The sequence below is a fragment of the Piliocolobus tephrosceles genome, chromosome 12 (genome assembly GCF_002776525.5).
Source record: "Piliocolobus tephrosceles isolate RC106 chromosome 12, ASM277652v3, whole genome shotgun sequence".
Taxonomy (NCBI): domain Eukaryota; kingdom Metazoa; phylum Chordata; class Mammalia; order Primates; family Cercopithecidae; genus Piliocolobus; species Piliocolobus tephrosceles.
Genome location: NC_045445.1, coordinates 123,260,111 through 123,284,110, shown reverse-complemented (window position 1 = coordinate 123,284,110; position 24,000 = coordinate 123,260,111). Strand labels below are relative to the sequence as shown.

Sequence of the window (24,000 nt, the reverse complement as noted above, 5' to 3'; positions counted from 1 at the left end):
AATTCCCTTTCCTAGCCAAGGGAAACTGTGACACACAGCACCTGGAAAATCGGGTCACTCCCAACCTAATACTGCACTTTTCCAAGGGTCTTAGCAAACGGCACACTGGGAGATTATATCCCACACCTGGCTCGGAGGGTCACACGCCCACAGGGTCTCCCTCATTGCTAGCACAGCAGTCTGAGATCTAACTGCAAGGCAGCAGCGAGGCTAGGGGAGGGGCGCCTGTCATGGTGAGGCTTGAGTAGGTAAACAAAGCAGCCGGGAAGCTCGAACTGGGTGGAGCCCACCACAACTCAAGTAGGCCTGCCTGCCTCTGTAGACTCCACCTCTGGGGACAGGGCATAGCCAAACAAAAGGCAGCAGAAACCTCTGCAGATTTAAATGTCCCTGTCTGACAGCTTTGAAGAGAGTAGTGGTTCCCTCAGCATGGAGTTTGAGATCTCAGAATGAACAGACTGCCTCCTCACGTGGGTCCCTGACCCCCGAGTAGCCTAAACAGGAGGCACTCCCGAGTAGGGGCAGACTGACACCTCACATGGCTGGGTACCCCTCTGAGACGAAGCTTCCAGAGGAATGATCAGGCAGCAACATTTGCTGTTCAGCAATATTCACTCTTCTGCAGCCTCCACTGCTGGTACCCAGGCAGACAGGGTCTGGAGTGGACCTCCAGCAAACTCCAACAGACCTGCAGCTGAGGGTCCTGACTTTTAGAAGGAAAACTAACAAACAGAAAGGACATCCACACCAAAACCCCATCTGTACGTCACCATCATCAAAGACCAAAGGCAGATAAAACCACAAAGATGGGGAAAAAACAGAGCAGAAAAGCTGATAATTCTAAAAATCAGAGCGCCTCTTCCCCTCCAAAGGAATGCAGCTCCTCGCCAGCAATGGAACAAAGCTAGACGGAGAATGACTTTGACCAGTTGAGAGAAGAAGGCTTCAGACGATCAAACTTTTCTGAGCTAAAGGAGGAAGTTCACACCCATCGTAAAGAAGCTAAAAACCTTGAAAAAAGATTAGGCGAATAGCTAACTAGAATAACCAATGTAGAGAAGTCCTTAAATGACCTGATAGAGCTGAAAATCATGACACGAGAACTACGTAACAAATGCACAAGCTTCAGTAGCCAATTCGATCAGCTGGAAGAAAGGGTATCAGTGATTGAAGATCAAATGAATGAAATGAAACAAGAAGAGAAGTTTAGAGAAAAAAGAGTAAAAAGAAATGAACAAAGCCTCCAAGAAATATGGGACTATGTGAAAAGACCAAATCTGTATCTGATTGGTGTGCCTGAAAGTGACGGGGAGAATGAAATCAAGTTGGAAAACACTCTGCAGGATATTATCCAGGAGAAATTTCCCAGACTAGCAAGGCAGGCCAACATTCAAATTCAGGAAATGCAGAGAACACCACAAAGATACTCCTCGAGAAGAGCAACTCCAAGACACATAATTGTCAGATTCACCAAAGTTGAAAGGAAGGAAAAAATGTTAAGGGCAGCCAGAGAGAAAGGTCGGGTTACCCACAAAGGGAAGACCATCAGACTAACAGTGGACCTCTCAGCAGAAACTCTCCAAGCCAGAAGAGAGTGGGGACCAATATTCAACATTCTTAAAGAAAATAATTTTCAACCCAGAATTTCCTATCCAGCCAAACTAAGTTTCATAAGTGAAGGAGAAATAAAATCCTTTACAGACAAGCAAATGCTGAGAGGTTTTACCACCAGGCCTGCCCTACAAGAGCTCCTGAAGGAAGCCCTAAACGTAGAAAGGAACAACTGGTACCAGCCATTGCAAAAACATGCCAAAATGTAAAGACCATCGAGGCTAGGAAGAAACTGCATCAACTAACGAGCAAAATAACCAGTTAACATCATATTGACAGGGTCAAATTCACACATGAATATATTAACCTTAAGTGTAAATGGGCTAAATGCCCAAATTAAAAGACACAGACTAGCCAGTTGGATAAAGACTCAAGACCCATCAGTGTGCTGTATTCAGGAGACCCATCTCACGTGCAGACACACACATAGGCTCAAAATAAAGGGATGGAGGAAGATCTACAAAGCAAATGGAAAACAAAAAAAGGCAGGGGTTGCAATCCTAGTCTCTGATAAAACAGACTTTAAACCAACAAAGATCAAAAGAGACAAAGAAGGCCATTACATAATGGTAAAGGGATCAATTCAACAAGAAGAGCTAACTATTCTAAATATATATGCACCCAATACAGGAGCACCCAGATTCATAAAGCAAGTCCTTAGAGCTACAAAGACACTTAGACTCCCACACAATAGTAATGGGAGACTTTAACAACCCACTGTCAACATTAGACAGATCCACGAGACAGAAAGTTAAGGATATCCAGGACTTGAACTCAGCTCTGCACCAAGCAGACCTAATAGACATCTACAGAACTCTCCACCCCAAATCAACAGAATATACATTCTTCATAGCACCACATCGCACTTATTCCAAAATTGACCACATAGTTGGAAGTAAAGCACTCCTCAGCAAATGTGAAAGAACAGAAATTATAACAAACTGTCTCTCAGACCACAGTGCAATCAAACTAGAACTCAGGACTAAGAAACTCAATCAAAATGGCTCAACTACATGGAAACTGAACAACCTGCTCCTGAATGACTGACTACTGGGTGGATAAGGAAATGAAGGCAGAAACAAAGATGTTCTTTGAAACCAATGAGAACAAAGACACAACATACCAGAATCTCTGGGCCACATTTAAAGCAGTGTGTAGAGGGAAATTTATAGCACTAAATGCCCACAAGAGAAGGCAGGAAAGATCTAAAATGGACACCCTAACATCACAATTAAAAGAACTAGAGAGGCAAGAGCAAACACATTCAAAAGCTAGCAGAAGGCAAGAAATAACTAAGATCAGAGCAGAACTGAAGCAGATAGAGACACAAAAATCCCTTCAAAAACATCAATGAATCCAGGAGCTGGTTTCTTGAAAAGATCAACAAAACTGATAGACTGCTAGCAAGACTAATAAAGAAGAAAAGAGAGAAGAATCAAATAGACGCAATAAAAAATAATAAAGGAGATATCACCACCAATTCCACAGAAATACAAACTACCATCAGAGAATACTATAAACACCTGTACACAAATAAACTGGAAAACCTCAAAGAAATAGGTAAATTCCTGGACACATACGCTCTCCCAGGACTAAACCAGGAAGAAGTTGAATCCCTGAATAGACCAATAACAGGCTCTGTAATTGAGGCAATAATTAATAGCTTACCAACCAAAAAATATCCAGGACCAGACAGATTCACAGTCGAATTATACCAAGAGGTACAAGGAGGAGCTGGTACCATTCCTTCTGAAACTATTCCAATCAACAGAAAAAGAGGGAATCCTCCGTAACTCATTTTATGAGGCCAACATCATCCTGATAACCAAAGCCTGGCAGAGACACAACAAAAAAAGAGAATTTTAGACCAACATCCCTGATGAACATCGATGCAAAAATCCTCAATGAAATACTGGCAAACTGAATCCAGCAGCACATCAAAAAGCTTATCCACCATGATCAAGTGGGGTTCATCCCTGGGATGCAAGGCTGGTTTGACATACGCAAATCAATAAACGTAATCCAGCATATAAACAGAACCAAAGACAAAAACCACATGATTCTCTCAATAGATGCAGAAAAGGCCTTTGACAAAATTCAACAGCCCTTCATGCTAAAAACTCTCAATAAATTAGGTATTGATGGGACATATCTCAAAAATAATAAGAACTATTTATGACACAACCACAGCCAATATCATACTGAATGGGCAAAAACTGGAAGGATTTCCTTAGAAAACTGGCACAAGACAGGGCTGCCCTCTCTCACCACTCCTATTCAACATAGTGTTGGAAGTTCTGGCCAGGGCAATCAGGCAGGAGAAAGAAATAAAGGGTATTCAATTAGGAAAAGAGGAAGTCAAATTGTCCCTGTTTGCAGATTGACAGATGACATGATTGCATATTTAGAAAACTCCATCGTCTCAGTCCAAAATCTCCTTAAGCTGATAAGCAACTTCAGCAAAGTCTCAGGATACAAAATCAGTGTGCAAAAATCACAAGCATTCTTATACACCAATAACAGACAAACAGAGAGCCAAATCATGAGTGAATTCCCGTTCACAATTGCTTCAAATAGAATAAAATACCTAGAAATCCAACTTACAAGGGATGTGAAGGACCTCTTCAAGGAGAACTACAAACCACTGCTCAGTGAAATAAAAGAGGACCCAAACAAATGGAAGAACATTCCATGCTCATGGATAGGAAGAATCAGTATCGTGAAAATGGCCATACTGCCCAAGGTAATTTACAGATTCAGTGCCATCCCCATCAAGCTACCAATGACTTACTTCACAGAATTGGAAAAAACTTCTTTGAAATTCATATAGAACCAAAAAGGACCCCTCATTGCCAAGACAATCCTAAGCCGAAAGAACAAAGCTGGAGGCATCGTGCTACCTGACTTCAAACTATACTACAAGGCTACAGTAAACAAAACAGCATGGTACTACTACCAAAACAGTGATGTAGAACAATGGAACAGAACAGAGCCCTCAGAAATAATACCACACATCTACAACCATCTGATCTTTGACAAACCTGACAAAAACAAGAAATGGGGAAAGGATTCCCTATTTAATAAATGGTGCTGGGAAAACTGGCTAGCCATATGTAGAAAGCTGAAACTGGATCCCTTCCTTACACCTTATATGAAAATTAATTCAAGATGGATTAGAGACTTAAATGTTAGACCTAATACCATAATAACCCTAGAAGAAACTCTAGGCAATACCATTTAGGACAGGCATGGGAAAGGGCTTCATGTCTAAAACACCAAAAGCAATGGCAACAAAAGCCAAAATTGAAAAATAGGATCTAATTAAACTAAAGAGCTTCTTCACAGCAAAAGAAACTACCATCAGAGTGAACAGGCAGCCTACAGAATGGGAGAAAATTTTTGCAATCTACTCATCTGACAAAGGGCTAATATCCAGAGCCTACAAAGAACTCAAACAAATTTACAAGTAAAAAACAACCCCATCAAAAAGTGGGCAAAGGATATGAACAGACACTTCTCAAAAGAAGACATTTGTGCATGAAAAAATGCTCATCATCACTTACCATCAGAGAAATGCAAATGAAAACCACAATGCGGTACCATCTCACACCAGTTAGAATGGCAATCATTAAAAAGCCAGGAAACAACAGGTGCTGGAGAGGGTGTGGAGAAATAGGAACACTTTTACACTGTTGGTGGGAGTGTAAACTAATTCAACCATTGTGGAAGACAGTGTGGCGATTCCTCAAGGATCTAGAACTAGAAATACCATTTGACCCAGCCATCCCATTACTGAGTGTGTGCCCAAAGGATTATAAATCATGCTGCTATAAAGACACATGCACACATATGTTTATTGTGGCACTATTCACAATAGCAAAGACTTGGAATCAACTCAAATGTCCATCAATGACAGACTGAATTAAGAAAATGCGGTGCATATACAACATAGAATACTATGCAGCCATAAAAAAGGATGAGTTCATGTCCTTTGTAGGGACATGGATGCAGCTGGAAACCATCATTCTCAGCAAACTATTGCAAGAACAGAAAACGAAACACTGCATGTTCTCACTCATAGGTGGGAACTGAACCATGAGAACACTTGGACACAGGAAGGGGAACATCACACGCTGGAGCCTATTGTGGGGTGGGGGGAAGGGGGGATAGCATTAGGAGATATACCTAATGTAAATGACGAGTTAATGGGTGCAGCACACCAATATGGCACATGTATGCATATGTAACAAATTTGCACATTGTGCACATGTACCCTAGAACTTAAAGTATAATAAAAAACATACAGAAGTGATTGTAGAAATACATAAAGAATTTTGGTAAGAAAAATGTGGTTTGTATAATCTTGAGCCTCTGGGGGTTGTTATTGTTAGATATTACATAGTTATAATCTTTAATGACAAAGAATTACAATATAATGATAAAATACAAAACTAGGTAACTTATGATTCTAATTTGTGGTGTATGTGCAAGGTAGAAAAATTAGTAAGGAACCCTAGAATTTCTTATAGTTATCTCTAGGTGGATTATAGATTTTCTTTTTCTTTATAAGTTTATATATTTTCTACATTATATATTCTGAGCATGTACTGCTCTCATAACATCAAAAAAATTATAAGCACTGAAATGTTATAGAGAATGTTACTCAACTTGAAGTAATTACCCAAATAATTTCACAGTTAAGGGAAAAAATAACATAGAAATGAACCCAAACCAGCTTTTTTTCTACGTGTATTTTTTCCAAGTCAAACCTAAGGCCTTGTTACTCCACGTGTGATCAGTATCCCAGCCGCATAGACATCACCTGGGAGCTTGTTAGAAATGCAAACTATCAGACCCTCCCCAGACCTGCTGCATCAGCATCTGCATTTTAACAAGATCCTCAGGTGATTCCTCCGCGTGTTAAAGTTTCAGAAGCACTGATCTAAGACACTCTCCCTTCTTAATAACTAAAGCCTACTTCCATTTTATTCATTCATTGATTAGGGATGTCCATTGGTAAAACTTCAAAACGACAACTATGCAGGCTACAGAAGGACTACCCAAGTTTAAGGTAGAATTCGTATCACAACCTAGCCTTTTGAAATATGTTTTTATTAAACTAAAATTGCAGTGGCCTGACAAGGGCTAAGAGAGGGGGAAAAAGCAAAAAAGCATGAGTTCTTCCACTTTGTTTCTTTGTAACTAGAAGGAACAAGGGAGAAGTAAATTAGGATTTTCAAAATAGCTTTCAGCTTTTTAAGATTAGTGGCTTATAAAAGAAAGAACTAAGGCCGGGCACAGTGGCTCACGCCTGTAATCCCAGCACTTTGGGAGCATTTTGGCAGATGAATCACCTGAGGTCAGGAGTTTGAGACCAGCCTGGCCAACATGGTGAAACCCCGTCTCTACTAAAAGTACGAAAATTAGACGGGCAATGGTGGCACATGCCTGTAATCCCAGCTACTCGGGAGGCCGAGCTAGGAGAATCGTTTGAACCCAGGAGGTGGAGGTTGCAGTCAGCCGAGATCGCACCATAGCACTCCAGCCTGGGCCACAGAGTGAGACTCCATCTCAATAAAGAAAGAACTGGAGTGTAGTTCTACACCCACTTCATGTAAGGGCCACTCTCTGTGTGCCCAGAGTAAAATTTCACCCTGTCACTACCTTCTGGACCTCGTTACAACCTTGATTTAGAAGTATTTTGTAAAGATTTCAAGGCATTCAACTGGATTCTTTTAATGGAAACAAGATTCTATTTCTTAAATTTTGCTATTGAAAAAGTTTATTTTGAAATTTTCTTTTTCCTACTGTCACTGACTTTTCTGTGATGTTTTTATACTCACTACAAGAATGAGAAAGTTGATATTGTCTGATGGCAGCATGGAGCTGCTAACACTGGTTTATTTTTCTCTATTTATTTATCTCTATTTATTTATCCACAAATTATGTCACGTTTCCTCTTAATCTTTTGTTTTTGTTTTGGTGGTTGGTATTTTTTGTTTGTTGGTTTTTTACTAGTGCTTGTGCCATGCCAGAATAGCCCTTAATGGTTGAAAGCAAAGTGTTTACTTAATCCTCATCTTTTCAATTATAATACAGATTTCATTTTGAAGCTGACATTTAAACTGACATTGTTGTGTTTTGTTTTGCTTTGCTGTCTTTTCATGTGAATTGGCATATGAGAAATAAGAAATGGCACAGGCAAATTTGTGGTAAGAATAAACAAAACTGCCTGTTTTGTTTTTGTTTTTACCCAAGATAACTTTACAATGTGACAGAAGAGAAACTACATTTTTCAGGAAATGGTCACTTTAGTTGCTTTCCCCATAGGTAGAAGTGTCTTGGCTCTGTATATTTTCTGCCACCCTCCTCAAGATAGCTAAGTTAGTATATGAAAGTTGCCATTTTTTGGAGCAGCCAGTTTCCAGATACTAATTATGTGTGTTTAAGCCCATTTCTGTAAATATGCACTCAACATTTGCACTTTTATGTGCAAAGAGACTTAGAGGCTTTCTATGATAACAGATGTGTTACTCGTTCTATAAAATCATTTCCCATTATGTCTTTTTAGTGGGCAAGTTCCTTTCCCCTTTTATAGTGACAAGTACAGCAACACAAGGGCTCTGCCATGTCTAGGTGATAATGTGGTTGATGGTCTGCATTTGCAAAGCATATTGTCATTTTTTTAGTAGGAAAAGTACTAAAGATGGATAAAATTTTTTTCATGTACTTAAAATATGCTTCTATCACCAATGATGAAAAAAATGAAACAATTCTCAAGCATTTAAACCATAATGTGAGCTAATCACTTTATTTTGAAGAAAAGTATTTTTAAACAGTTGAGCTAGTGAATTTACTTTTAAAATGTATTGTGCTTACACAGTAGATGGTTTTATTTCCATGATGTTTTTTACTACATAATTATACATCTTAATTACGTAATTACTATCATAATTATTATGTAATTGCATGTACTTCCACTAATTACAAAATCAGGAAGTGTAATTATCTAGTAAAAACTTTATGAAATTTCATGCACTAAAAGTTACTTAAAAGGCTATTCCAGTGGTCTAGTGGAAGGCTTTCCATGGTTAGTCTTCCTAGTCATAACTTTAGTTTAGGGCTTGAACTCATAGGCCAGGTCAAGGATAACTGCCAACAGACCAACCCTAAACTGAGTATTGTGTTATAGGTAAGATAGGCTTTGTCCCTTGTGATTTAAAAAGTCAGAGAGCATTTTAATTTTTTTGTGACTATGGAGTGTGGTAAGAATAATATCTAAATGTTTGAGGTAGGTGATTTGTTTTTTCTAAGACCAGCCCAGCGGGCACAAAAGAACCAGCGGGTAGGCAAGTGTAGGAGCAAAACTGCACGTTTATTTTGGTAACCTAAGGTGTGCGGGAGAAGTCTGTCGGCCTCCGGGGAAGGAGGCCGGCAGAGTCCCCCCGTGGGGCTCTCGGACGGACTTCCCACAGTCCCGACATCCCGACAGGAGTGGGGCTGCAAGAAGGCCGCGTGGCTCAATGGCGGAGAGCGGCTTTTCTAGGAGTGGGAGGGCAATAGGTGGGGCGTGGGCGTGTCAGGGGCGTTCCGCAGGTGCGACCAGGTAAATCTTGGTCTCTTCAGATTGACGTCACCTGGCGCATGCCCAGTTGGTCTGCACCCTCCCTGGGCGCCGGCTGCATTTTCACGGGCGCGGGAAGAGTTGGGGGTGGGGATGAAGAACCCGGAAGTGCACCATCTTGCCTCGGTTCGTCCAAACAGTAGGTACCACAAAAACTGTCAATGGAAAAGGCCGTTCTTTCTTAGGAAAGAATTGATTAATAGAATCAACAAGGCATTTAGGTTACAAAACAGCAAGGTCTTCTATAATTCTGTAATGTGAATGGCTTATTTAATAGCTATCTCTGCCTTTAAAAGCAATAATAATATTCAGTTTTTTGTTTCTTCAGTTTGGAGAAGGTGTTTTTCCAGTTCGTGTTTGTATTTACTAAGGTATGAGCAAACGTATCAAGAGAGCATACTCCTTTCTACTACTTGATGTCAAAAGCAGCTTTTGAGACATAAACATAAGCGTACAAACATGTAACATCAGACCCTAAATAAAGACAGAAAATTTAATTCAATAAAGCTATGATGCCTTTACCATTCAAAACGACATAAAAATTGCACAGTGAAACAATAGTCATGACAGCAAATTAGATATGACATCTAAATTACACTACAAAGAGAAATCCCAGAACCATTTTTGGTCTGTAGGAGTCTATTTTAGCCCAGGTTTAAAACCCAATCTAGAGGCTCTGCTTTATTGTCTAAGTAGGGTAATGTTGTAGAAGACTAATTGGAGGTTGGCTGTATTAATTGCACATCAATTAGGAGGAAAGGGCTTGTAATACGGCAGAGAGGAGAGTAGATCCTTTAAGTATCATGATGGAATGTACTATGAGTTTCAGGAATTAATATTATCAGTATTTGTGTAAAATCTGTATAATCTATTATAACATGACCTAAATCAAGCACTTGGGGTTAGATACAGGTATACTAATTTTCCCCGAAAAATTAGTGCTTCTCACTAGAAATGTATTGAAACAGTCACTTAAAATGTATGAGTTATTTCTTTTAAAAATGTCGCCTTAAACATTAAAAGGTTCAGCTCTGTAGTCTTAGAAGGAGAAGACATTCGTTTTTTTCTTAAAACTTTCTAAAGAAACATTCATTGTGGTATTACCAGTTATTGAATTTGTGACATTTTTATACTAGCTGAAATTTCCAATAAATGTGAATTTTTTTAAAAAGTCAGTTAACGATATGAAAATGCCAGTCCCATTTGCTTCAGGCAAATTAGAGGATTTATATTTATCCAGAATTGTTTCATGGTCTCAGAGATGTTTGAGATTTAAACAGATTTAGTCTGACTCTGCTATTTTTCTCTAGTAGTTAGAGGTTATTTTAAAATTGCATATTCTTTTCCTCTTGGGAATCTTTTCTCATTTACTTAGCCCAGAATTTAATGTCTTAATCATTTCTTATTTGCCTTAACTCTATTGTGATAACATTTCTTCTCATGGTTTCAGAAGTGTTTATGCTCCCTCTGTGAGACAGCACTGCCTGTCACGTTTCCTCTTAATCTTTTGTTTTTGTTTTGGTGGTTGGTATTTTTTGTTTGTTGGTTTTTTACTAGTGCTTGTACCATGCCAGAATAGCCCTTAATGGTTGAAAGCAAAGTGTTTACTTTAATCCTCATCTTTTCAATTATAATACAGATTTCATTTTGAAGCTGACATTTAAACTGACATTGTTGTGTTTTGTTTTGCTTTGCTGTCTTTTCATGTGAATTGGCATATGTCTCCATTATCCTATAATTATTGATAAATTTTTCATAATTATCTAAGGGAATCAACCATAACTTTTGAAGTCTAATAATGTTCTTGTGATGTCTCCAGTAACCCTGTAGGTCCAGGCCAAGAACTGATGTTGATTTTCACATTATTAATCAGTGCCATTTATTATTTTATGCTGTACTATCTTGTTCATATAATACTACCCTTCATATACAAAGAAAACCCATCATCAGTTTGACTCGTTCTTAAACCAGTTCTTCCTGTAGTTATCATGAATTTATTTAGATCCATCTGCATTCTCTTACCTTGTGGCTAACAGGACAGTAACTAGACAGACTTAGTAGCCCATCATTGAGTTAAATCAACATTGATTACATTCTTCCTGTATAAAGGCCTTGGGAAACCTTTCTTTCCTTGGCCTGTGAGCCCTGCAAGCCTCAGCACCATCCCCTAGAGCTTAAGGCTTAAACTAGTTAGTAGAAAGATAGATTTGCTGGCTAATTTTAGACACTGATGTACTTTCCTTGTTTTAAGAAATTACTGTAATTTCAAATAGGGTCACAAAAGCAGGTCTGTGTGCACGTCTGCTACTCTCTGTCCCCTCTTTGTGCCCTGCATACTCACCCAGTTTATTCAGCAAGCAAATATGTATTGGATCTCTGTCCTATATGATATTGCTTCTAGAAGTACCAATATTTCTGCCCAATTGCTTATTCATGCATTCATCTCTAAATACCTCCTTTTTATAGGACTCTACTTTTGTGGAGAACATTCACAGCCATTATCTTTTACATTTTCCAGACAATTCCATTGCATACTGGTATGTAGTTGACACTTTTGAGATGAGGAACAACCCCAAAAGGATGAAATGACTCTCCCAAAGTAGCAAAGCTTAGAAGTGTAAGAGCCCGGCTTTTCTTTCTGCTGTATCACAGCTGCCCTGTTCTTAATCTGTTAGGGAAACTTCAGCCTGAAGACAAGTAACTCAAATACAAGGGAATGGTATGAATTGCTGAGGGATCTCAGCATATACCTCAGGGAAGGTTTCCTGGTGGAGATTTCCTGAGTTGGACCTTAAAGAGTATATGAGATTTTAATAGGCATAGATGCAGACATGTAGTTTGAGACTAAGTTTTGCCTTTTTCACTTTTCTTTAAGTGCTCTTTCTTGCTTTTGTAAAGGGAGAACCTCCTTTGACAAATGCATCATGATTTGAAAGCATATCTGAATTGAAAATTTAGTCTAAAAGTGCTTATTAAGAAGCAAATCTTTAAACTCAGGACTATAAGCTTGAAGGGCATTATTTTTTGAGATAAGGTCTTGCTCTGTCACCTAGGCTGGAGTTCAGTGGCATGATCTCTGCTCACTGCAACCTCGACCTCCCGGGCTCAAGTGATCCTCCCATCCCAGTCCCCTGCCCCCAGTAGCTGAGACTATAGGTGCGTGCCACCATGCCCAGCTAATTTTTGTATTTTTTTGTAGAGATGGGATTTCACCATGTTGCCCAGGCTGGTCTCAAACTCCAGGATTACAGGCGTGAGCCACTGGGCCCGCTGTCCTTGAAGGATATTATCTCTTCACTCTCCACTCTCCACTGTAACCAGTGGTGGTGCTTTGAAAGAAATTGATCCATCCTACAGGATACATCTGTCGAAAGTGTATCAAAATGTTTTTCTATCTTAAATAATTTAACTCAGAATATAATAATGTAAGTATTTTGACATGAAAATGTTACATACTGTGATACATCCACTTATCTTAAAACAGATGTCTTTATAAAGAAAAGGAGTGTGGTAAGACAAAACAAAATAGAAATTGGAATTAAATGGGATGACTGACAGACCAAACTAGTTTTATTTAGACAATAAAAATTAAAGTCCTGTTAGCATTATGACAAAAAAATGTAAAAATGTTTTACTTAAAGCATGGCTAATTTTTTGTGTTGTGTTTTGTTTTTTCGCTAATACCATGGTGAAAGTTTAAATATGTAAGACCTGTTTATGAAGTAAATGTTTACTGCTGAACTAATTCTTCAAGTTTACTGGTGTATTATGTATTGTCTTACCAAAAAAAGTCGATGCTGAAAAGTCAGTAAAATCCACAATAAAAGAAAGCGTCTGAACAATAGTCTGTCTTCAGGAAATTATTCAGCAGAGTGCACTCTGGTCTCCATTAGTGAAGGCTTTATCACTTTTAACAAATAAGCCGCAGTAAATTTATTAGTATGCTACAAAGAAATTTTCAAAATAATTAAGACTAAACTACACTTGTCAAAATAAATGAATGAAATACAATTTTGAGTCATCTTTCTTCACTTATTGCTCATTTGCATAATTCAGTAACTTACACAGGAGTCTTTCAGTCATTGGTGTGAATTAGCAAGGTTCTGCTATTCCTTGTTGTACGGCAGAATTACACTACCATGTAATTAGCTATTCCAGACATGGACTAACGGGAAATACCAAAGGGCACAGCAAAATCTAAAGAGACAAGGCAGGGAATCTAAAGACAAGAGACAATCAAAGACACCCAACAAACTCAAGCTGGTAGACCACAGGGAATTTTGAATGAAGCCTCTTAATTTATTTTGAGAATAAGAAATCAGTAGTATGAGAGAAATCTCAACAAGATTAGCTGACTAAGCCTACTTAAAAAAAATATCTCTATAGTGCATGGTGCGCCAGGTTAACCACTCCTGTTTGTTAGTCTGTATACAGCTCAACAAATAGGCGGCAAAGCTTTTCATGGGTGTATAGTGGCTTTCCATTGAGGTTTTCACTCTTTGAAGGAGGTCATTTATACCAATGAGATCTGTAGATGCAAATTGCTTTCCCTATATGTGAGGGGTCATTCCTTTCACAGCCAGCTTGCTCATCTCTTTTATAAAGGTTTTGTTATTTTTGTACTGCTCCCAAAGGAATGATGGGAATTATGCCCCCCGCCCCCTGTCTAACTTAGCATCCAAATCTTTTCCCTCCAGCTCTGTGAAACTTTTGTGTATTGATCTTTGGAAACAAAACAAGCTGTTGGCAGCAGCCTTTAACTCTGAATCAGGAAACTTTTTTCCTTCTTTCAACCTGAAACATCATCTCTTTAGATTTGCCTTTCTTTCTCGCCTAATTCTAAGGAAATATCTTTTTCATTGCAGCAGAGTGTCACTGTAACATGCTACAGGCATGTGGGAATTCCTGGACGCAGTGTCCTCAAAATGCCACTTTTAGTTTGGCTCAAATGATGTAAGCTCTTACGAACTAGAGGAACAGAAATGAAGGGATCGATTTAAGGGTTAGCTGTGAAAACCTAACTTCTGATCTCATTACTGAAGTAAAGGGAAGGATAATATTTGTCTTTTGCCTAGGCTCTAAGGAATCATACAAGCATTCAAAGGTTCTAGTTTGTTGTGTTCAGGAGTTTTAGGAAGGAGGAGCTTCAGGCATACCATGTGAGCATGTGAGCACTCTGTAAATATTTGTTGTTTTGTTCCTTCCTTCCGCTAGCATTTGTTGAACACCAAGGGCATTAGCCTGGGTTTCTCAGATGCAGTATCGGGTAGTGATTAAAAACTCAGGCTCTGGAGTGAGAATGCCAGGTGCAAATTTTGACTTTCCACCCCTTACTAGATAAGTAACCTTGAAGTACATCTATAAAACAGGAAAAAAATAGCACCTACCTCAAAGGGTTCTAAATTCAGCAGGATAATATGGAAATAGGCTAATTATGTAAAATGTCTAGGACATTATACAGGCAATATGTAAAATGCTTAGGACAGTGGCTGGCACACAGTAAGCATGCAGTAAATGTCAGTTGGGTTTTATTACTTCTGAGAAGAACACTTTGTCTAAACGACTATCTGTTATAGTACTTAGTGTTACAACTGTATTTGAATTGGTTTCTGCAGCCTGTCATTGACGATGTTTTGTTCAGATTTGTATCCTCAGCATCTAGCACAACACCAAACATGTAGCAAATGCTCGATTCATATTTACCAAATGGTTACAGTATGAAAAAAGCATGGTCCCTATTCTCAAGGAGCTTAAAATATATCTTGATAACTATGTTTTAGTTTTCTTATCTATCGAAATAGCATCACGTCAGAAGTATATTAAAAAGAAAACTTTAATTCTCAGTTTTCCGTACTTAATGGAAGAAGTTGAAACACGGATAATCCACAAGCTGGATTTCTGAATGAGTAGGTCTGGGGTGTGGCCCAGGTGGCTGGGTATTTTAAAAATACCCACAGGTGATTCTGATGCACACCCACAATGTGCATCACATTGAGAATATCTGAGTTAGTGAAACTCTTCAAACTTTAGTATTGCTTCTTGTCAAATATGCATTAAGTTTGACTTTGATATAGAAAGGGAGACTGGGTGGCATCTAGATAACAATTTAAACAGACAGTAGAAAGGAAAATGAAGTCAAACACAAGAATTATTTCCTAGATAAAGGAAGCATTTATGGTGCTGTATACGCTAATATAACATCAAAGATAAAGTGAAGAAAAACAGGCTAGGGAAAAGTAAGCGAGAAGGAACTGTTTTCTGGTAATGAGCAAACTAAAGATGAAATAAATGCATTTCAACAAAATTGGCTATAAAGCACATGTTATTTTCCCCCATTAACTTGCGTCATAAAAGAAGGAATGGGGCTGCTGGGGAGGTTGGGGGATCTTTTGAGGAGACTGGATAGGTAACTGGGGAGGTATTAAGGTGGAAGCTAACCCAAACGTGGTGTTTAGGAGCTTCTGTGGTTTGGATTTCTGAGACCTTTTCCACCTCCTGTCCTCTTCTACTTACCTTGACACTCAGCCGACTGGATCCTGGGTAGAGCAGCCTTCTGCAGCTTTATAATTTTGCCTGTCCTCCAAGCGGTCTGGAACAGGATGGTAGTAGTAGAGGGTTTAGGAGAATATTCCTGTGTCCTGTGCTCATCTCTTGGGCTTACCTGGGGTGTCTAGGGAGGAGAAATCTCTTGGCTGGCCTCACTTACCAGTTTTGAGATGCTGGAGCTATAAAATAGTCTCAGATCATCCCTTTTTGCCTAGAAGGATGAGGACTGCACCTTGTTGGTACCCACAAATTAGACCCTTCACCAATCTCTGAGCAGGCCTTGACTGCACTGTGGCCACATCCTTTGACTGGTGTGGTTTCCCTGCCTAGGTTAGCCAACCTTAGCCCAGTCTCTGTTCATATTCTTTTCATACTTTAAGGCCTCCCGGCCATAAGTGCTCTTTGTCCTCTAAACTCCTGTAGTTCTTAAGCACTGTCCCTCTTGCATTATAATTATTTGAGGACAGGGATCCTGCTTGTTACATTCTTATATGTCTGATGACAACTTGCTCATGATAGGAGCCTAATAAATGGTATGTTAAATTAATGTTTTCTATAGTAGAGCACTTTCTGACTCCATCCTCTTTTCTGTGCTATTTATTTCCTATTATGCCCTTCAACTGTGTCATAAAAAATTTTCTCTCCATGTATGTATACATTCATCAAACATTTAGCCCATACCATCTCCTCATTCCACATGGACTTAATTTCCCACCTTAATTTGTCTACTTTCTGACAATTACTAGTAGAGTTGGGCCGTGATATCATGTATCTCCAGAAGATTACATAAATTCCTGCCTAGAAATTTGTTTAAACCTTTAGGTTATATAAAAATCAAACTGATGCTCAGTCATATTAGTGGGATTAAGTTTGAAAGTCTAAAATCATACTTTAAATGAGGACTGTCTCAACCCAGGCATACTCCTTGCCCTCCAGAATTTATATACGTATGATAGTAGCTGGTTGTTTTCCCTGCAGATTCCTTTTTTTTTTTTAGAGACAGAGTCTCACTCTGTTGCCCAGGCTAGAGTACATTGGTACAATCACGGCTCACTGCAGCCCTGACTTCCCAGGTTCAGGTGACCCTCCCACTTCAGCCTCCCAAGTAGCTGTGACTACAGGCATGTGCCACCATGCCTGGCTAATTTTTTATATTTTTTTTAGAGACAAGGTTTTGCCATGTTGCTCAAGTTGATCTCGAACTCCTGAACTCAAGAGAGCCGTCTGCCTTGCCCTCCCAAAGTGTTGGGATTACAAGCAGACGCCACCGCATCCAGCCACCTGCAGATTTTTCTAGTGATTCACAGTTTTAGCTGTCTGTTCCAGATGTGTTATTTGGTTGGCCAGCCTTTAATATATCTTGAAACGTCTGGAGGCCAGCTCCAGAAAGCTCTCGTGAAGGCGGGTAGGTGAAAAACTGCTAAGAGACTGGTCTTCTCTTATCGCCCGTGTGACTTTCAGTTGAACGACATGCAGGCACACGAACTGATGGCCATGTAGGTTTGTAAACAATAGTATTAATAGGCTGGGGCTGGGGGAGAAAAATAGTAAGCCCTCGAGAAATCTGGAGATACCTGGCTTGAGTGTTACCTGCAAGACATACTCTAACAGCGTAATCATTGCACGATATAATTGCGGGAGACTGAACAAGTTAGAAAATCTATTCCTGGTTTGTCGCTGACTCACTTTGTCGCATGGGCAAACCATTATTACTCTTTGATTTAGTTGTCTTATTTGTTTGAAAAAGGGAAAATAACATGTGTTTAAAAAGCACTCTGAAATTCCTCTGAAAGGAGGTCTATAAGTGCAAAGTACTATTGTTGTTTTTATTACTATTATTATTAGTGTGCTAGTATGATTTAGTTTTATGCCATGTAGGTCACAGATGTTTCAATTCTTCTCATCGATGAATTACAAAACACTTCCATCTCATTCTGTTTTATAGCATTGATAACAGTTTAGCACATCTTTGTTTTAACCCCAGTTAAAGTATATGACCTCATTAATAAAATACAATTACCAAATTAAATATATCTGTGCTACTTTCCATTGTTTTTTTTTCTCCTTAAAAAGGTGGTTACCAACAACTACTAAATAAGACCTTTAATTACTGCCAATCTTCTCTTGAAAGTAACAGTGCTTATCTTGAGTAGTTTGAACTGTAAGTGGTATTCAGTACACAGTGGGGTTGTAATGCGATTATGAAGTGTAGCAAGTTAGTGATAAATAAGCGTGATAAACCATGTATTTGTATTAGAAATAATATTTGAATTATCAACTGAATAAAAAGGCTGCAACTGGTGATTCCTTGGGGTGGGCATGTGATAAAAATAAAATACAGTTAAGTATACTTGGAATAAAAAATTGTGTATGCTTCAATATAATAGAAACCTTTTAAATTGAATGTGTTTTTGAGTTTACAGCATTTAAATTACTGGGAGAATTAAAAGATTTGCTTTGCTTTCTGACATTAAGCTTTTCAAATTAGAATTTTAAAAGAATTTTCTAACTCATTCATCAGTAGAGGACTTTGGCTTTTATATAAGATACTATAGGCCGGGCGCGGTGGCTCAAGCCTGTAATCCCAGCACTTTGGGAGGCCGAGACGGGCGGATCACGAGGTCAGGAGATCGAGACCCTCCTGGCTAACACGGTGAAACCCCGTCTCTACTAAAAATACAAAAAATTAGCCGGGCGAGGTGGTGGGCGCCTGTGGTCCCAGCCACTCGGGAGGCTGAGGCAGGAGAATGGCGTGAACCCAGGAGGCAGAGGTTGCGGTGAGCTGAGATCCGGCCACTGCACTCTAGCCTGGGCGACAGAGAAAGACTCCGTCTCAAAAAAAAAAAAAAAAAAAAAGATACTATAGTTCTCCCCCCAGATTTTCAGTGATTCTCCAATGCAGTAGCAATAAAAAAAATTTTCTTTAAATACAGTAAAACTTGCATATAAAATCATGCAAGAAGGAATAATATCATTTCCTTCTTGCCTTTTTTTCCTTTTCAATATTTCAGTAATCACGGAAGTAATTTCTTAATACTGGAGAATGGTAATTTATATAAAATAAGTAATACTGTGACTCTTATTTATATGTCACATGAAATGAGCAGTAAATTGTGTGCATCTATTTGTAAGTGTCCTAAGACATGGGGCCACGTAGAGGAAGTATAGCTGCCATAGGGTCTTAGAAACCAGAGGTCACATAGTAGCAGCCACAAACTGCGCATGACCTCTAAATGTGTTTAATTTGCCTAAAGAATACTTCAGATTTCTAAATAGTTGCTAATATTTTTTAGAGTGGAGAGTTCCTATAAAGAACCAAATTTCTGGCATTTTTAAATAAAATCTATATGTGGCTACTGTAAGTCAGCATTCCTGAATGGCCACAGTTGACTGAAGCTGAGTAGCAGCTAAGCAGTTTGGACAGAACATGGGTTCTCCTGTTTGCCATAGCTTCACCACAGCCCACTTCACTCATTTTTGTTATTCATGTCGCTACTATAAGCATTTGTTTGCTAAAAAAATATCTGGAGGCATGTTTGTTTTTTTCTCTTTTTTTTAACCAGCCCCCTCTCTTCCCAGTAAAAAAAAAAAAAGAAAAAGAAAAAGAAGCCATGAAACTTGGGGGTTTAAACAGTAAAAAAATATCCAGTGGACATAAGTGTGTTTATTAAAGTAAATCACATAAAAATATAACTTACTAGCTAGCTTGTTTATGGCACTGTATCTTTTTTCTTTTTCTTTTCTTTTTTTTTTTTTTTTTGAGACAGAGTCTCACTCTGTCACCCAAGCTGGAGTGCAATGGCACGATCTGGGCTTGCTCCAACCTCTGCCTCCCGGGTTCAAGCGATTCTCCTGCCTCAGCCTCCCTAGTAGCTGGAATTACAGGCACCCGCCACCATGCCGGGCTAATTTTTGTATTTTTAGTTGAGATGGGGTTTCACCATGTTGGCCAGGCTGGTCTCGAACTCCTGACCTTGTGATCCGCCCACCTCAGCCTCCCAAAGTGCTGGGATTAAAAGTGTGAGCCACCACGCCCAGCTACTGTATACTTTTCAAAGCACTTTCACATGTCCTTTGTCCTCTTATCCTCACAGCATCTCTGGGAGTAGGATAGCAATTACGTATTCATTTTAACAATGAGAAAAGCAAGTTTTGGTGAACACCATTGATTTATCCAGATTTGCAACTGCTACATGTTGGAGCTGAGCTATAACTCATCTTCGGACTGTTCATCTAGAGTAACACTGTCCACTGGAATTCTTTGCAATGATAGAAATATTCTGCATCTGTGCTCTCCAGTGTCGTAGCCTCCAGGCCCACATGTAGCTGTTGAACACTTGAATGTAGCTAGTGCGACTGAGGAACTGAATTTTCCATTTTACTTAGCTTTAATTACTTTAAATGGAAATAGTGACATGTGACTAGCGGCTACCTTATTGGGCAACAGAGGACTCCAGAGTTCTTTTCCTCCTTCATTGCATGGTATCTTTATTTAACAGTCTTATTCTTTTCAATAAAATTCATCAAAAGATTTCTGTTAGGTTTTCTGTAGTTACCGAAGTGGCAAGCATCTGTTCCACCAGTAGTTCAACATGTTAAAATATTGAATATTTTCTGTATCTGCATAGATTTCAAAGGCTTTGAATCATACACAGTAGCATTCTTTGTAACAAAGTCAGGGGACCGAGTGTTAAAGTTCTTAATGTATATTATCCCCCAAGTTTCCTAGTTCAGATAAAGGGCATAATTAGAGGTGTATTTAAGCATCAGAAACATGTAGATGACTAAGACCATCGCCTTCCCTGGTGTTTTTTATTTTCTAAGATACTAGTAGCTGTTACAGAGTCATGTAGGAAACTTAACATTCTCTGATAATTGATTGGCTGGTTTAGGTTGGAACAGAGTGACTTTTAGAAAGATGACCATTAGCTAAACTCTGTCAGTGTTTATCATTAAATCCAAAATGGCATTGACTTAAGACACATTCCAATTTCAGAGATGTTATAACATAGGGGAGGAGATTTATCTTAAAATTGGTGAAATATGGTTTGTCAGTGGGCTTCATCTACATTTGGTCAGCTTATAACCAGGGACAGCATTGAGATGCAAATGTCAACTTCTGTTTTGCCCTGTGATTAATTAAACCCTTCATCTTCACCCTCCCCACCCCTCCCCCGCCCCCATTGCTCTCTGTGCTTTGGCTGTCCCCTTCCTCACTACCTTATCCTGATTATGATTAATTAACAGAAAGAAATCCTGACGATTACGAGTGGACTTAGGCTCTTGCTCGGTAACAGTTTGACCACTATACAGATACTCACTTTCTTTAAACACCTCCCTACCCACCCCACCAAATGCAGACGAGGATATTTTATTATCATAAATAATACTGGAACAAGCTTAACCAATCACCGTCTAGCACACAGGCAACTCTGCAGCACTCTTTTTTAGAATACCACATGCTGTAATTCAAATTACCACATTAGCTATCCAAACGCACCATTTGTTTTTAAATACTGGAGTGTTTACCTGAATATTTCCCCTTTTCATCTTCCCACCCCACTTCACCAGTACATCATCACTGCAGTGACAGGTTTATTTATGTGCCTTAATATCCCCACTTCTTGTTACTTTAAAAATGTATTTCTATGTCTCTATAAGGGTCTTCTTGAACATCTTAAAATATTAGTTATTATGTAAATTCATGTCGTCTCTTTTCCATTATGCCCTTTGAATCTTGCCTTTATTCAGACTTCAAAATATTTAAGCACTTCTAAACTCCTGTATTACATTTTTAATACCAGCCTTTCTCTGGAAACTGAGGATGCCTTCTAAAACCTTAACAGCCATCAAAAGAAATTCGGGGATTTGAATCTATTAAAATAGAAGATTTTCTTGTCCACAATGGAGTCTGACACCCTAACAGTTACCATTTTGGACACTGCTGTGTAAAGGTTCCAAATACAAGCCATTCAGAGTTTGCACTTGCATGCAAAACTCATGCACAAGTTAGGGGATATCACTTATTAGGTAGTAACGAGGAGTCCTGAGTGCTTCGGTAAATGTGTTGGTTTGTACCATATAAAATTGCTGACATTAGACCATTTTTTGTGTATAAAACGTGGCAACTTCACATGGGGTCCACCCTGATACTATAGGTGCAGACCAGTCCAGCTTATATAAATTGCCTTCCCTATTTTTGCTTTTTTCCCTTATTTTTCCTCAATTAGTAATTTTACTCCCATAACCTTCTCTTTGCTGCCATCCTTCCGTATTTCTCAGTTAATAATATTTTCTCTAGTGCCCTTCCCTTCTTAACTAATTCCCCAAATCTATTAGCTGCAGAATTAGTAGCACAAAGAAGGCTCGTTGCATAGTATGTACCTCCATGATGTAATCAGTACTTACCACTTCAAGTGTTTGACCTGTTTTGAGGTTTTCATTATCCTAAAAGGGTAGTGTCTCGAATACATTTACTGCCCAATAAATAAGCCACCATAGTTCCTTACTGCTCAAATGAAAAAAGCAGAAGGAAAAAAAAAGCTACTTTTTTGTTCAATGCTGATAGAAGCCTTGCTATGTGATGTCTTTGTTATGACATGGTTTGGCTAAAGCATCTCTGGAGAATAAAATTAATGAGTACCCTTTGTTATATTTGCCTTTGTTTAACTGAATATAATTTAATAAATGCAGATTTTTAGTAGTTTGTTGTCTTTGGATCTTTGTCTCAAGAAAGAAATGAGCTATGTTATATTTTATAATTAGAAGTGATAGAGACATCAACCATCACTTAAAAGTTGGAAAAAAAATTCTAGAAATCACACCATTTTTATTTCTGTCCATTTGTATTTGTAATCTCCTAGTTTCCAGGGTGATATAGTGAATGTTGATTCATTCATATTTTTGTTATTTGGTTGCCATTTATAAAAAAGAGGATGTCAGTAGTTGGTAGTGATAGGTAAATAAAAATAAAATAAACAAATATCAAGTCCTTTACTGATGAACTGTTCTTTACATGTAGTCATGCTAATCTTCACAATAATCTGCTAAATGGATGCTCTTATCCCCACTTTACAGATGTGAAACATGTTTTCTAGGACAGTGAATTCTATCTAGTACAGACCCACATTTGAAACTTAGGGCCAGCAGACTCCAAAGATATTAGCCCCTCCCGCCCTTCCTCAGTGTCATACATCCTAGCTAATGAAAAAGAAATTGTTAAATATCTATGTTACTTTAGTGCCTCTTTGTGGTGTCTATTATTGTTCTATGTTATAAGTTTGTTTTTAGCTTTTTTTTTTTTTTTTTAATGCTTACCATGCATCAGGCATAAACAAGGTGTCTGTTCTCATGGCACATTCTACAGAAGAGTGAAGAGCAAGATCATTTCAGATAGTAACAACCCCTACAGAGACAATAAAATGGGGTGGTTTGATAGAAGTGGATAGGAAGTTCTTTCTAAGAAGCTGGTGTTTAAGCTGAGACGTGAACGACAAGAGGGAGGAAATTCTGGAGGCGGGACGTTCTACACCAGGGGATCAACCAGAGGAAAAAGCCTAAAGCTAGAGCATCTTAGGACAGTTAGGAGACAGGTGTGGCTGGAAGACAGGCAAGAAAGGGAAAGTAATAGAAATGAAGTTGGACAAATAGGCACAGGCTAGATCTTGAAAGAAGGTAAGGAGTGTGATACTTCCACTATGGGAACTTTTGGAAGGTCCCCCTTCAACAAATGTGTACCTCCTGGAAACACTCCATGTATTTTCTCTAGAAATTATGTACAGTGGTCTAGAGGAAAATGCTAAAGCCTTAAAAATTACATATTAATTAACGAGATTCTGAAGAGCATCACAACTTCCTTTTTTTTTTCTTTTTTTATTTTTATTTTTATTATTATACTTTAAGTTCTAGGGTACATGTGCATAATGTGCAGGTTTGTTACGTACGTATACTTGTGCCATGTTGGTGTGCTGCACCCATCAACTCGTCAGCACCCATCAATTCATCATTTAGATCAGGTATAACTCCCCAATGCAATCCCTCCCCCCTCCCCCCTCCCCATGATAGGCCCCAGTGTGTGATGTTCCCCTTCCTGTGTCCAAGTGAGCTCATTGTTCAGTTCCCACCTATGAGTGAGAACATGCGGTGTTTGGTTTTCTCTTCTTGTGATAGTTTGCTAAGAATGATGGTTTCCAGCTGCATCCATGTCCCTACAAAGGACA

The 24,000-nt window shown here is 38.8% G+C and overlaps 1 protein-coding gene across 3 annotated transcripts in view; it reads left to right on the top strand.

Annotated features, from left to right (window-relative positions):
• The window catches only part of POLA1 (DNA polymerase alpha 1, catalytic subunit), a 324,710-nt gene that overhangs the window by 245,243 nt on the left and 55,467 nt on the right, over positions 1–24,000 (top strand). The window contains exon 37 of one of the 3 annotated variants that reach the window (XM_023202599.1): positions 12,435–12,860. The exons of the other annotated variants lie outside the window; for them this stretch is intronic. Coding sequence (XP_023058367.1) covers positions 12,435–12,580 — 146 coding nt within the window. The 3' untranslated portion in view covers positions 12,581–12,860. Of the gene's footprint in view, positions 1–12,434; positions 12,861–24,000 lie in introns of those variants that run through there. 3 annotated transcript variants of the gene reach the window in all.